A 15,639-nucleotide genomic window follows, 5' to 3' on the forward strand; every position below is an offset into this window, starting at 1 on the left:
CACAAAGGAATGCAGCGGGTCACTTTTGGCATCTGATTTCCGTCGAGCCGTTGGAGATGCTGAGAAAAGAAGAGGTCATCATTTTAAACTGTTGTTGTTTTAATCATCGACCAGACAATTGAGATGTAGAGAAATGCAAATGGCACATTCAGAGCAAGTTTAATAGTAGAGCCAACTATTGGCTTTAAGTGTCATGTCATCTATAGTCATTGTAGAGCATATATGTACAATAGTGAGCTATAAAATTGTACTACTTTATCTATGTATGGCCCACCATTCACTCTCACATAGTGCATAGGAGCACGTGCTAGAGCTGGCTCTTGCATAAGAGCCCACTCCTCTTCTCTCTCCTCCTCTCTCTCTTCCAACTAAGCAACAATATATTAGTTTAATCCTTATAGCCAGCTGACTAGAACTTATTGTACTTTCTCTCACAAACAAGCTATATTGATGAGCCGTTGTACTGGAGGACCCAACATATCATCATTACCTACATTGCTTCAATGGTATGCTTAATTCGGCGGCAACATTGGAACATTGGTTCATGGAGATAGGTAGAACCGAGGCTCACTCTAGTGTGATACCAATCCAAATGAGCACTCTAGTAATACCAATCCAAATAATCGACATTGTAGTCATGTTGCAGCATTATGGTTAATCATTGGCTGAGTACACATGATAACCGAGCATGCATGCAGTGACCCATCGCCAGCATATTGGCACATAAATGATTTTGGGTACTTATTATTAAAAGAACTTGTTATGGGGTATCCTCCACCGCGTTCCTTTCCCAAAAAGAAAGCACATATCGGCACAGATCCACACTGCAAGCATCCCCAAAACCAAAATCAGAAGAAATACAAAGTGCCCTACTCAAAAACATCGCCAGATTACAGGTCTACTAAACAATGATGCATGGTGACCTCTGAAAACATCAACGGACAGTCAATCCATTCACAAATCACACTATGAATTGTTCCAGTAATCAGATCGAGCAACAGATTGAGGTTGCATGTGATCCTACTCTTCACAAGAATAATCTTAGAGGTTTCTTGGGGGTCCTTTCTGGGAGATGTACTGAGACGGCTGAGGTCTCGACGGGAGGAAGGGGCAAGGCCAGAGGCCTCCTGCAGGTTGCAGCCATCCAAATAACCGAAACTACACCAAGTGAGCCAGATGAGGTTCATGCAAACTAAAACACATGATCGGGCAGGTAAACATTTTAGTAGGAAAAAATAGAGTACCACCCTTGCAGACTACACGTCTGCACGGCCACACCACTCCGAGTTTTCAACTGAGTACATCAAAAATCAACCTAAATGGGACAAAGTGCACTGGTGCTGCTCGAGCACTAAAACGAGTACACATCCTCCCGGGTATGTGCATAAGAATTCTGAGAATTCGCTGAACTGTACAATAGTTTTTACGGTGCTCAAGGCTACGTTCAGGAGCCTCACAGACGCACATGCAGCTGGAAGGGCAATCCCTTTGCGTCGCACAAAAGCTAGAGGTAATTTCCTGTTAAGTACAAAGGCAAGTAATAAATATATGATATACCATTAAAACAATTTTAAAAAAGGGGCAGCCCGGTGCATGAAGCTCCCGCTTTGCGCGGGGTCCGGGAAGGGGTCGGACCACATTGGGACCATTAAAACAATAACAACGTGGAAAATTTGCAAGTCTGCTGAATACAATAGCCATATGGAATGGAGGTATTTTGGCCTTTAGGCGGGTTAAGATGCTGGAAAAAGAACTCAGCTATGAAACTAAACACATCGATGTAAACCACTAACAAGGCAAGGAACCAGCATGTCCTCATTTGTCTGAGGATAAAGACAAGACCTCTGAGCTTTCATGTACGATAGAGTGCAGACGCCAGACGGTTTATCTAAGGTTGTATTTTGGTGCAAAAGAGTCTTTGGTGGTTAACTGTCTCGACAGCCCCACCACCGTAGCTGGAACCACACAATAAGACCGAGTTATCTCGTGCAAAGTGACGTGATTTTCTATGGGATGTCGATGCTTTGAGGGTTGGTATTTTTATTCCAGAGACTGAAATGTGAAATTCATTAATCTTGGAAGCCAATTTGGTGGATCAAGAATGTTTCTGTTTAATAAGGCTGGAAGTTCTATGAACTTTAGCTCAGAGTTTAAGAATTCCTCTCAGTTTCACGAGTGCATCGCAATTTCACCTCATCTTAGGTTGCAATAACTAGGATACATAGGTGAACATCCTAGGTCTTCTTTTGTTGATTTTTTCTGATTCTGGATGGGATGTTGGTGATTTTTTTTATTGTGGAGACTGCAATGTGCAATTTATTGATTTGGAAGCTGCTTGGGTGAATCAATAATGCTGGTGTTCAGTATGGTGGGAAGTTATATGAAACTTAGCTGAAAATTTAAGAATATTCAGGGAGTTTTCTGAAATTTTAGTTGAAATTTGATGTACTTTCAGATATAAGTTTCCTCGGAGCTAGCAAAATACTTTGTAAGAATGCCTGTTCTATACTTCTACTACGCAAACGGAGTTGTTAGAAACTGAAGACAGCTTATGTGGTTGACCATAAATTAGCTGAAGAAGCAACATCCACCAAACAAATTTACTTATTAACAATATGCAAGAAATGGACTGGGAAAACTCAAAGCTCTATGTGCACCTTTAATAATATTCCATAAACCGCATTGTAGCCATCTTGTCAATGTAGCTGGGCAATGGATCATACCAACTAAAAAGCAAAGAAAGTACTAGGATGAGAACAGGAAAGCATTCTAGCAGATTGAGTGCAACAAAACATAGAAAAATAGACACCTGTAGTAACTGCATCCGCTCAAGACATCAGCAGTCACTGTCATCCTCGCTTCTCTGCCATTCAATTGCTTCCTGACAACAACCTAGTGAAATCTCCGATAAAACGATTATTAGAACATACAATAGCATCCTCATTCCCTGAATAGTAACACTTAATACCTCCATAGTCATGTTGCTCTCTAAAGTATATGACTTCATCTGCTTGTTGCACAAATCAAGTAGCAGTGCACCTAGCTGCCATTGCATGATGCGATGATGTGAAATACTGCGGTTAACTTTTTGCATTTTATATGATAAGAAAAATCATTAATATAAACAATAATAAGGACAGCAGAAAAAAACAAAATCACCTCCGGAGCAGTACTGAGGACTTTTCCAGCACATTCAATTAGAACATCACCAACGCAAAGCCCAGCAACATCAGCAGGTGATCCCTTAGCCACCTAATTATCAATTTATTAAGTTACCTTGTAAGTACAGGAATACCACTACCATCACTCTTTAGAGATTTTGAAATCGAGAGTAGTATGAAAATTATAATTAGGCATACAGTCAAACATTAGCAGTTGAGCTTCCTACATTGAAGAAAACACTTACCGACTACTTCCTCCGTTCACTAATATAAGATGTTTTAGCTTTTGGTGGATTCATCTATTTTGGTGCGTATCTAGTCTACTCTTAGTGTGTAGATTCATTCATTATGATGTGTATCTAGCTCACTTTAAAATGTCTAAAACGTCTTATATTTGTGAACAGAGGGAGTATATATTATGCAAACTTTGTATGAATGTACAAAATGCCTATCCCTTCAGCATGATATATTTGAGATGTGTTTTCTACACAACAAAAAATCATTCGTTTAATGAACAAGTAATCAAGCTATTGTAACTGTACTACCTCCATTCCAAAAACGAATGCCTATAAATTTCTAGAAGTCAAACATCTGAAAGTTTGACCAAACTTATAGAAAGAATTACCAGCATCTATAATACAAAATTTATATCATTAGAAAAATCATGCAATATACTTTCATATCGTGTCTGCTAGGTCTTGTAAATGTTAATAGTTGATTCTATAAGTCTGGTCAAACTTTACAACGTTTGACTTAAGAAAAAAATTATACGCCTTCCTTTTCGGAATGGAGGTAGTAAGTAAGTTGTATAGTTTCTCCTTTATATAAGGTTCCATTTCCATATGTATGTATATTCTGGAAGTTCAGTCCAATAGTGATACAAGCCATTTGTCTAACATGGATATTGTATCCATAGCAAGAGGGCTATAGTTACATACGTCTGTCCAGCTGTTGTCTTACCACTGGAGTTGCACCACAGGGCCTTTCACCTCACCCTGCCCTCAACCCAGGCCCGTACGGCAAGCAAGTGCAGAATGTGCGGTTGCACAGGACCTCACATGATTAGGGGCCTCCAAAATTTCTGCTAAGTACAGTATCTAGTACTGTATGTAGTAGCATTAATCAACAAGAACGTTTAAATTGACTCCTTTTTACAACGTTACTACTACTTGCTCTCCTAGAATAGCAGTGCTCTCGTCCTAGCATAGCAGTACTAATTGCCCAAGCTTACCCCAACTCCTCCCTCTTTGCAAGTGGCGAGAGGCTTCTGATTTGTTCTTGCACTCAAGATCGAACTACGAATAGATACTACTAGTAGTTACCGGTATCCGGCCCGACGTACACGGACCAAAGTGTCTATTTTGGTCAGGCTGGATAAAATTTGGAAAACCCCTAGTTTAGAGGGCAGACCGAAATTGGCCGCTGTTTCCACGCCGACGTATTTGCGATGTAAATTCGGACTCGAAATACATCGACGCGGACAACAAACTATTGATCTTGGGATCTCATATTTTATCTTCAAACAGAGGTACTCCTTAAGTATTGAAGAAAATGTTATGGGCTCACCCTAGATGAAATTTCAATGAAATATCAAAATTTTAGTCATTTATTCAAATAATTGTGTTCGGGTCAAATTATTTCAGATAACAATAGTACACACAGGTTCAAATATTTTTCACTTAATTAAGGTATATTTGGTTAGATTCGGTAGAATTCATATAAAATTGTGAAAGTCTGCCCTTGTAAACCAAATTCACCGAAATTCAGTGATTTAGGCTATGACTTAAATATTTATACCAAGCAGGGCTGAATTGTAGACTTTGCACAGGGCCTCCAAATTCCTAGGTACATCCCCCAATCCCTCCCAGGACCCCTCCTATCGTCGCCCATGGCTCCACGTCGAGCCGCCAGTGCAAGCAAGAGAAACTCTCTTCACCACCTGCTGCTGTTGCTGTTGTGAGCGCCACCTCATGCCTCTACTGCGCCGCCTGCTGTAGTTGCTGCTGCACACCACAGCAGCAGTGCAGCCTCTGCAGCTTGCCGCAATTCCCCTGGTTGCTGCTGATGTCGCTCGAGAGGACAACCTCGCTGCCTTCCATGCAGAGCTGGACACCTACCGGATGAACCTGGCTGTGTACAACAGCTGGTTGCATGGCGGCTAAGGCTATGGTTATCTCAAGTATGGATGTGACCGTTCGATGGACACTGTATGCCTTGATGTACGGGCTCATCCTCAGCAACAGTACAGGTCTTGCGACGAAATAATTTTGCTATTCTCAAGGAGATTTCAGTCACTGCAGCAGATGGATGCCACTGTGGATGACTTTTACTGCAAGATGTCCGCGGCACAGAATTGGGGGGGTTCAAGTGTGATAGTTAGTCATGTAGTTTCTCTTCTCTACAGGATTCTAACTGGGTATGCACTTGCGTATATTCTGGCCATTTGGCTAAATAGCAATCCAAGGTCCATTTGTCTAACAGCTATAACAAATATTTAAAGCATACGCGTCATGAAATCCACACTAGATGATAGCATTTTATGATAGCCAAAATGCCTAGAAATGCAGTTCAGGATACAAAACAACAATTCTGAAAAAAAACTAAATATTAAAAATAAATAAATAAAGTTACAAACGGTAAGAGAGAATCTCATACCTTCGAAATATAGAACCCCTTGTCAATATACGTGCATTTTTCCAAAACTCGAAGTGGCAACATATCAACAGGTGTGTAGATGAGTCCAAGCCAAGGCCGAATTATTTTTCTGCAAATCAGAAAAAATTATCAACCACATGCAAGGGCACTAACCTACATATCATGCATTGTATTTAGACATAAAAAAAAATTTAAAAATGGATACTAGTGTTGTCCATAGGAATGAACCTACCCATAGCTCTTCCAGTGGTCCAAACATCTTATGATAACTGCAGTTGACAGAAATGGTGTGTGGTTCTCTCCATAGAAATTGATACCCACAACTTGACCATTGTACTTTACAAGAGGTCCACCAACACCAGCCTAGTGAAAAGAACACATCATGAAAATGCTACAAAATAGCATCTCAAGCACAAACATCACAGATATGGAAAAAAAATGGACTAAATAGCATGCCAAAATGATTGTACTCCCTCCAATCCATATTACTTGTCGCTGAAATGAATGAAAATACACACTAAAATGTGTCTAGATACATCCATATTAGCGACAAGTAATATGGGTCGGATGGAGTAACATATTGCATGAATATAAGATATGCAAGTTTTCATGTACTGCATCTATTAACATGAATAATTATGATGAACTGTCAAATGTGAGGTAAAGCTAAATGCAGTAACTAGGCTAGCAAGTGACGAAGGAATTGTTTTGTTACACAATTGCTAGAAATATTTCATATACATAGTAACACCTAGACGGTACATAAAATGTGCGGAGCCAACCAACAATGAGGTGACACTAGGAGTTCTCTAGTCTCTTTCCAACGCCAACCATACTTGTGTGATCTTAGTCCCATCTATGGTTCCGCTCATTCCTCCCGACCCTGTCTAGCAGGTAATCTACAACCATATTCTGTTTTGGATTGTTATTTTTTCCCCTATCAGTGTATAAGTACTTGGGCTGATCCAGGGGTGGACCTAGTCTGCTTCCCAGCCTTGGTGCTATCGTGTGTTGGGGTTTCAAATCAATCGTGAAGGAGGTGGAGGTAGATACGATGATCAACGTGTCTGTGTGTTGGACGTAAGATTACGAGATAAAAGGTCAAGAGGAAAGCAAACCAGCAACCATCACATATCCAAGCCGGCAATTTAGCATACTTAGTTAAGGCATTAAATAAGATACGATGCTTGACATGCCTGTGTGTTGAACGTAAGTTTGTGAGATAAAAGGTCAAGAGGAAAGCAAACTAGCGACCATCATATCCAAGCCGACAATTCAGCATACTTAGTTAACGCAGTAAATAAATGAGCAAGCATATCAGCAGGTTCCATCTTCCTTCCTCTTTTTGATCACCTGCTATTTACCATGGTCGTTTGGCTGCTTCATACTAAGAGATGTCTCATTTTAATGATGTGAACCATTTATTGATTAACATGGATAGATACTAAGAGATTGCTCATTTTAGTTATGTGGAGCATGTACTGATTAACATGGATAGAGATACTAAGAGTTTTCTCATTATAATTATGTGAACCATCTATTGACTAACATGGTTGCATGGCACATAGAGATTGCTCATCTTTGCGATGTAAATAATATATTCATTACCATGGTCGTGTGGCAGCTCGATACTAAAAGCTCTGAGCACTCGAAGGAACTTGCTTGTTTTCTGATTTCGCCTTGTGCACACATCAGTCTGCCATGATCATAGAAACGCCCGAGTGCTAACACGGCTCCTCTATTGATAACATCACTCACCAGAACTACCTCAGGAAATTTCTGGTCAGACTTCACTTCAACAACAACTATGTTATAGTGGAAGTCTACCATAGATATGGAGCCATCCAAGATATGCGCATTTGGTAGACACACCTTGATCTATAATCAGTACCCAGACAAAAAACCTCATGTCAGAAAAAATACAAGTTATGCACTAACTGTACATTCAAGAGGAACTATACATTGTAGCATTCACCAACCTTAATATCTGGAATTACACTGTTATTTGTGCTAAGAGACCGAACTAACGTTGCCGAGGTTAAGATTTTAGTGGTATCTGAAGATCCATTAGACGCTATCACGCAACCTGAGCAAACCCTTATCCTCTTTCCATCTGGAAACAAAAAAGTAGGAATCAGTATGATGCAAGTCATGCACTATACGGTGGGAAATGCTAGCTGGCAGGAGAAACAACAGCAACAACAAAAAACACCTGAAAATGAAGAGAGACCGACGACAGAGGGCGAAGCTCGCACAGCCACTATCCGAGCTTTGGAACTTCGAAAACTACCATCATCAACGTCACAAAACTCACGCTCCACTGTAAGGTTGCAACAATTCACAGATTCTCTTCGAACTGCAATAAGATAGTTTAATTTTAAATTTTTGGGAAAGATATAGGTCAAGTGCGAAAAGTATTCAAAACGCATAGCCAACCCTCATAGTTAAGCATGCATCTGCCGCATCAGAAAAATAAATGACATTTATAATATACTCCAGGGAGACAAGAGCCGCGCATAACACACGAGAAAGATGGAAGTTGTTCTAGGTCGATTAACTGGTGCCTTTTGGGGAAAATGATGCATCCGTAACTACACACATGCACCTCTTCACAGATTATAAATAACAGGTGAAGAGAATTTCACCACACACTTCCATCTACTAGAAACCACCGTTTGCTGACAGATTGCTGAGAAAAATGTTGGCATATTGTAGACTCGTCACTACAGGCAAGCATCTGTGCGTCTTTGCCTTTTTTGTTCTTTCTCTAGAGTATTCAAAACTGTATTCAAAAGTTGAGAAATCTTTGGGAGAATACCTTTCGCAGCATTTCGCTTAGCAGCATGACTAGTCATAATGCGCATGAACCTTTCTGTCATTTCATCAGTGAGGACATTTTGAACACCAGAATTGAATCCAGGGGACTCCTTAGTTGAGGCAGACTCGTCAGGTGCGGTCCTTGCGTCAGTTGTCTCGATCTGCGAGCCCTCCACGCTCTCCCCGTCCTGAGCAGGGGGCTCGGCCCCGGTTCCCGACGGGACCATCTCGTGCTCCAGGCGCTGGCGCTGGCGCCTGGTCTCCCTCGCCTCGTCAGGGGCTTGGGTCATTGCCTCACCGCCCGGACAGCAAGGGGTTTTACAAACGCGGGTGGGAGGACGATCGCTGTCGGCGAGATCGATGGGGAATTGAGGATTGCGATTGGGATCTTTGTAATTAGGGTTCGCGAAGGACACGGCTGGCTGTTTTTGTTTTTCCTCAAGAAAAGAAAAAAATGTTTTTCTTTGAGCGTTCGATCTGTTTTTTGTATAAGTTTTTTTCTTTTGAGTTGATAGTCCGATTTGTTTATTCCTGTTGTTTATTTCTTGATCTTCAAAACTAGTATTTCCTCTATCCCATGAAATGAAAGTTGTCTAAAATTTGTCAAAATTTAAATGTATCTATACACAATTTGACGTTAGATTAGATTTCATTTACATATTTACGGCATTTTTAATGTTATACACTGTCTTCGGATTTGTAGCACACTGTATTTGCTTTTGCACTACAATGTCTTCGGTTTGGGTTGTGATGAGCATTCCTTCGAGGATCGGAGCCCCCATATTTAACCCCATATTTTTAACCATGCTTTTCGTTCATACGATGTCGTTCGATTTAATCCTTGCTCCCTCCCCCCACAACGCTAAAAGTGGCCAGAGAAAAGGTCTAATGTCTTCCCCAAAAGCGACAACCCTTAGCACGCCCACAACTCCTCACCTCGTACTGCTGCACCATCACCCTATCGGTTAAAACTTTTCCGACTTGCCGCACCACTGACAACATCACTAACTACATCTAACAGCATCCCCAACCACCCCTTGCAACAACTCGACTTCGGTGGCAGCACTGCCACCCGCCGGCTTGCAGCATCCCCAACCACCACTAGCAGCACCCCTGGTCGCCGTTTGTAGCATCCTCAACACTAGCATGTCGATCGCCGTTCGGCAGCATCACCGGTCTACTTTTTGTACACCGTAGGTCATCCTTGGCAGTAGCTTGTGTGCTGCTTGCAACTCAACAACAACGGCTAGTAGCATCATTGTCCTAGCGACGCAACACTGTCGTCTGCCAATGGCAACTAGGCAAGTATGCTATCACGGCACAGTCATATGCTCCTAGGGGCGCATCACATCAACATCGTCAACAAAAATATCTTTGCTCAGCCAATGTGGGGGACCATGGATGCTAGTGAGGAAATAGATGAGCGAGAAGAAGAATTGGGTGTTATGTGTGGTTGGCGTGCGGTGGAGCGAGGCTGAGATGACGGACAAGCGGCGACGTGAGCTCCTCCATGGAGGCATATTCCCATGGGAAGAAGATAGGGAGAAGGGAGAGCAACTGATGAAAGCTTGTAAGGAGAATAAGTTGGAGGTGCATGGTAGGCCCGGCCTGCCTTCTTCCGTTCCGCCACGAAAGTGTACTTGTGGCGAACGATCGAGTCGGAGGACGTGGAGGATGGTTTCCTTGAGTTGTACCATAGGGTTTTCCCTTCGGTTTTACAGCGTGCCACCCTCGGTTTTGTAGTGTAGCGCCTAAAATTTTAGTGCACTGTGTGTGCTGCCACAAATATACCTGACCTCCTCACGTGGGCTCCTTCTCCCACTTCGCGCACGACAATGACGGACCCCTTGTGGTTTATAAAAAACTGAAAACTGCAAGGCTCTATCACCTACCAAGGCCACCATGTCATGCATACATCTTCTTCTGGGCCCAAAACCATCATGCTCTCACGCTCCATTCTAGGGTCACGGGAGTCTTTGCGGTCGACATCCATCCGACATTGGTTAGTTTTTTAGGCACTGAAGTACCAAACGGTGACGACTGAAGGGAATGTGGGAAGAGTTGCCATTGTTTGAGGGTCTAAACATAAAACGGTGATGGGCAAACAAAAAGTCGTTCTTATTTTTATTATTAGGTATAGATATAGTAGAGTAAATAAGAGTTTTTTACCAATGTTTCGTTGATTTTGGCTATCCATGTCTGTCCGAAAGGAGAGCTTCATCCGGTGGCAACCCCGGGACAACACATTAGCCATCGAAACTACTCATGCATCTCTCGGGCCTTCAGTTTTAGGAAGCTGGCCTCACGGATTAATACAGACAAAGAGTCGCGCATACATGTTCATTATTTTGGCCGTCATTTCTTTATATGAACTCCGATTTAGGTATTCTTTGCTCGTTGGATTTGTATCAACAAAGGATGCAACACCATGGTCTTGGATCTTTATTATTGTGATGGAAAAATTGACTTCTTTTCACCCTTGAAATGGCTAAGTCATGATGGCTATAACTCCTCCATATTGGGAAACTCTCACTTGAACTCGGCGGCATATGAACCGGGCAGATGGCAAACTTCTATTGGACTTAGCTTTTGAGGATGGACCACAGCAGCAACTATTACGATGAAAAATACGAGTAGAAATACAGCACTGCGGGACCAGCAATTAAAGCATCTAGTCTCTCTCACGAAAGCTATTTTCCTCGATGCGAGCAGGCATCGTACGGCGGCGGCCAGAGCAACACAAGCGATGGAGGCGGCCGCGTGCGCGGACGCGCGGGAGGAGAGGCGGCACGGCCGCAGCTGGACGGCGTGGGGCCGTGGTCGGAGATGGGCGGCTAGCTGGAGGGCGCGCAGCAGCAGCATGTGTGCGAGTAGACTGGCGGCAACAGGCGGCGGGGCGCCTCCGTACATCTCCGGCACCGTCGTCATCATTCAGGAAGTTGCGGAGGAGCTCCCGGGCGACGTCGCGGGGGGACGAGGAGGTGTCGGGCGCGGCCGCGTTCGGTGGCTCACGGAGGCGACGTCGACCCCGCCCACGAAGGCAGCAGATTCTGTAGCACGCCGCTGCGGCGTCCCTGCCGCTGTGGAGATCCACGGTGAGCACGGTGTTGTGGCGGCCCTGGAGCTGTAGCATGTCGGGGAGGACAGGCGCGGGCGGCGACATGCGCGTGTGGGCGCGGGAGGCATGCGTGGCTAGCCAGCTAGGCGACACCGAGGAGGACGGGCGGCGGCACACGCGCATGACTGGTGTCGTTTCTAGTGAAAAGTTTCGATGACCTTCTCCCCAGTCGCGGTCAGCCGCGTGGTGCACGAGACCCGGCTGCTCTCCAAGTCGGGGACGGCATGACAGGCGGAGGCGGAATGCGCGTGCGGGCGTGGGCGTCGTCATGGTCGTGCTGGTATGCGCGGACGGCAGTGGGCGGCATGACAGGCGGAGGCGGCATGCACGTACGTGCGTGTGCGTCGCCGTGCTACTATGCGCGGACGGCGGCGGGCGGCATGACAGGCGCTGACGCGCTCACGTCGCCACCGATCGAGCTCGCCCTCTCCGCATACTTCTTCTTCGCCTCAGCGGCTAGTGACCTTGTTGTCTTCCTCAACCTACCGGACAGCTACCGAAACCTGCCGCCGTTCAAGGACATGGACGAGACTGGCTGGAGCCTACGGCCCTGAAGGCACTCGCCGGCGGAGTCTGCATACCCATTTGCCCGACGCCCAGGGTGTTGACGGGAATCGGCATGAATGCTTGGCATGTCTGGACGCGCAGCCGGAGAAAAGGGTCGTGTTCCTCTCTTCGGCTTCTGGCAGCAAGAGCGCGTTCTCGCTCGTGGCGTGGAGATCTCCAGGCAGCAGTTCCTGTCCTGTGGGATGTGGGCAGGGAACCGCTGATCGACTGCCAAGAAGCAATTAATTCCCTGATCTTGGTCCATCAAGTAATTAATTCTCTCCAGTAAGGACCCCTCACATGTTGTATTCTGTTCTATTTTTTAGACTGTACTATACGGGAAGACAACTTTAGCAATGAACCCCACACATCTAGCTGGACCAATGGAATGCCGACTTGATGCGGGATCAAATGCCGCCGAGTTCATTCTATTCACTCTCCTCCATATTGCCTCTCTTTGGCTCATTTCCTCGTGCTTTGTCCATATACGTTCAGAACACCTACACACATAAAAGAAAATAAAAGTGATAAAATCCTATTAAAACTAGTAGTTGTTTAAATATCTCATGAAGATGAAGCAACACTTGTAATCATACATTTAGATAGAGCATGTGATGAGAAAAAAAATGATATGTTTATGTAATAAAAAACATGTCGCTTTTTGGATTGATCAACTGTGTTCTCGAATAATCATATGGCACTTGCTGACCATAGGTAAATCAACTTATACCTTTGAGCCTCTGAAAGTTGAATGAAAAGATTGTTCATATATAGGAAGTGTGACAACAAATGACTTCTCCTGCATCTGGATTTATTGTATACGGATCCCATGACTTCATGTTCATGCTCACTATCTCACATAAATTCAAACCTTCGGTTGTTTTTCATGGGTCTTGCCATGATTCTGTTGACATTATTAATAGACACCAGAAACCTCCAAGTTGATTTCTTTGACTGGTATGTAGCATGTGTTGAATATTATTTAATTGATTGGTGGAAAAGTATTTGCATTTTAATTGTTCCATTCCTTGTGAAAAGCTTGTATGCCGACAAAATTCATTGATGTCGATCAGCACACATGATGGGTTAGTCTATTTAGGACAGGGGTGTAAAAGTGTAACTCATTTTCCTTGATCCAATAAACCAAAAATATAAAAGAAAATTTTGGTCTCACGGATAGTTAAACAAATATTATTTACACTAAAATTTTATACTTCCTTATAACTTAATTTTAATTTTACTCAAGTCTTAATGAGTGTATAGCTTTCCCATTACAAAGTTAGCACAATTGACTACATTAAAATGTTATTAACATCAATTTTCCATTCGTTTTATTGTAATGTATATTCATATGCACTTAGCGTGTGTTTAATACAATGTATTTTTAAAACAAACAATGTTGCTTTTCTATGGTATACATGTTGATATTTGACAAAATTGCACGCCTCCTTATTTTTTTGCATATGTATTAATATTTGAAGGCAACGTATCCTGTGTATCCGGCCAGATCATGTATCCCTGCATCCGTTCGCTTTCGGCCACGCGATCAAAATCAAGGGAGCTAGCTTAATCTGCATCATTTTTTCAAAAAGACGCCCACTCATCACGACTCCACCCGATAGCTGAAGTTTTGGTTTTTGTAGAAAGCCCCCTGGACCCTCGACTAGATCGTGCCCACCTTGATGCCATCCGAACGGCGGCCCGCGGTGAACCCTAGGCGAACGCCGCGCTTCTCTTCTCCATAGCAGATGCGATCTTGAGTCTAACTGCAGTCGTCGAACGCAAGCTGATGCAGTCTGGCCTCTGGCGTCCGTCGGCAGGTGGCCCATGCACGCATGTAAATTCCTATCTATATCCAACTCCTTTCTTCCCTGTCTCACGTGATCTTGGAAACTAGTGCAGCGTTAGGCAATCTTTGATCCAATGTCAACCAATTACGACGGAACAACAAATGCCATGGAACCGGTAACATTCAGTGAGGGAGCAACAAGTGCCATGAAACCAGTAGCAATCAGCGACACCACAAGTTTCAGGTAACACACAAGAATATTCAGCCAGCTCTTTGTTTTGCATGTGTGTTTGCAGTGTGAAAAGCTAATCATGTGCATCATTATAACTGCATGTGCGCAGGAATATGGAGCCAAACAATAGCTTGCCCATGCAGATTGATGAGAGAAGATTCAGTACACCCCAAAAGAATGCAAGCACGCCTTTGTTTGTAAGTTCATGACTTTTCACTAATGTCCAGTTTAACGAACTATGCAGACAAGTGCTTATAAGAATTAATTTTTATACTGTAGTGTTCATCCTTTACACCTCAATGTGAAGAGCATTTGAAGCCAAAAGTAGGTATGACATTTGAAGGACTAGAGGCAGTGGAGGAGTTCTACAAGGCATATGCACACCACGTGGGTTTTGGAGTCCGTATTGGTCAACAGAAAAAGATTAAGAATGAGGTGGTTCGGACTAAGCGATTTATGTGTAACAGGGAAGGATTCAAGTCCAAAAATAGTAGAGTGAGTCATGATCCCTCGGAGAAAAGGCGTAAGCAGACAGACACACGGTGCGGTTGTGATGCACATATCTTTGTCAAACTTTGTGGGGAGAATACCTACAAGATAGAATCATGGGTTGAGCACCATATTCATGGTCTTGTGTCACCTGATAAGCGTCACTTGATCAGATCGAATCGTAGAGTTAGTGAGAGAGCAAAGAATACTCTGTTTTCATGTCACAAGGCAAGCATTGGCACCTCCCAGGCATACAGGCTACTCCATGTTAGCGAGGGTACTTTTGCAAATGTTGGGTGCACAAAGAGGGACATTCAGAATTACTACCGCGACCTTAGATATAAAATCAAAAATGCTGATGCTCAAATGTTTGTGGCCCAGCTAGCTAGAAAGCAGGAAGTGAACTCAGCCTTCTTTTATGATTTTGAGGTGAATGACGAGGGAAAGTTGATGCATGTGTTCTGGGCGGATGCTACAAGCAGGAAGAACTACAGTCACTTTGGTGATGTGGTATCATTTGATTCTACATACACCACTAATCAGTACAACATGATCTTTGCACCATTTACAGGAGTAAATCATCACTTACAAAGTGTATTTTTCGGTGCTGCATTCTTAGCAAATGAGAAGAATGAGTCATACATTTGGTTATTTCAAACCTTCCTAAAAGCAATGGGAGGGGTAGCACCTAGACTTATCATAACCGATGAAGCCGGTAGCATAAAGATTGCTATTGACAAGGTTTTTCCAGATATCGTGCACAGGTTTTGCATGTGGCATATAATGGATAAGCTGCCTGAAAAAATCGGTCCTTTAATTAGAGAAGAACCTC

At 43.4% G+C, this 15,639-nt stretch overlaps 1 protein-coding gene across 1 annotated transcript; it reads right to left on the bottom strand.

Moving 5' to 3' along the window:
• Positions 1–1,391: 1,391 nt before the first annotated feature.
• Positions 1,392–8,923, bottom strand: LOC124661770 (putative protease Do-like 14). The gene is made up of 11 exons (XM_047199657.1): positions 8,635–8,923; positions 8,029–8,172; positions 7,796–7,929; positions 7,425–7,694; positions 6,049–6,179; positions 5,817–5,925; positions 3,160–3,252; positions 2,969–3,043; positions 2,810–2,892; positions 2,658–2,726; positions 1,392–1,518 (listed from the first exon to the last, which is right to left on the bottom strand). Exons 1-10 carry the CDS (start codon positions 8,921–8,923, stop codon positions 2,660–2,662), a joined length of 1,395 nt encoding a protein of 464 aa, XP_047055613.1. The 3' UTR covers positions 1,392–1,518; positions 2,658–2,659.
• Between the last annotated feature and the right edge of the window lie 6,716 nt (positions 8,924–15,639).

The sequence above is a fragment of the Lolium rigidum genome, chromosome 1 (assembly GCF_022539505.1).
Source record: "Lolium rigidum isolate FL_2022 chromosome 1, APGP_CSIRO_Lrig_0.1, whole genome shotgun sequence".
Classification (NCBI taxonomy): domain Eukaryota; kingdom Viridiplantae; phylum Streptophyta; class Magnoliopsida; order Poales; family Poaceae; genus Lolium; species Lolium rigidum.

Bases quoted from the DNA above. Each gene is read 5' to 3' on its own strand.
- LOC124661770 (XM_047199657.1), bottom strand. From the start codon at position 8,923: ATGACCCAAGCCCCTGACGAGGCGAGGGAGACCAGGCGCCAGCGCCAG. The intron at 8,173-8,634 runs GTATTCTCCCAA...ATCTTATTGCAG, and splicing joins TAAGCGAAATGCTGCGAAAG to TTCGAAGAGAATCTGTGAAT. The intron at 5,926-6,048 runs GTAGGTTCATTC...TCTGATTTGCAG, and splicing joins GACCACTGGAAGAGCTATGG to AAAAATAATTCGGCCTTGGC.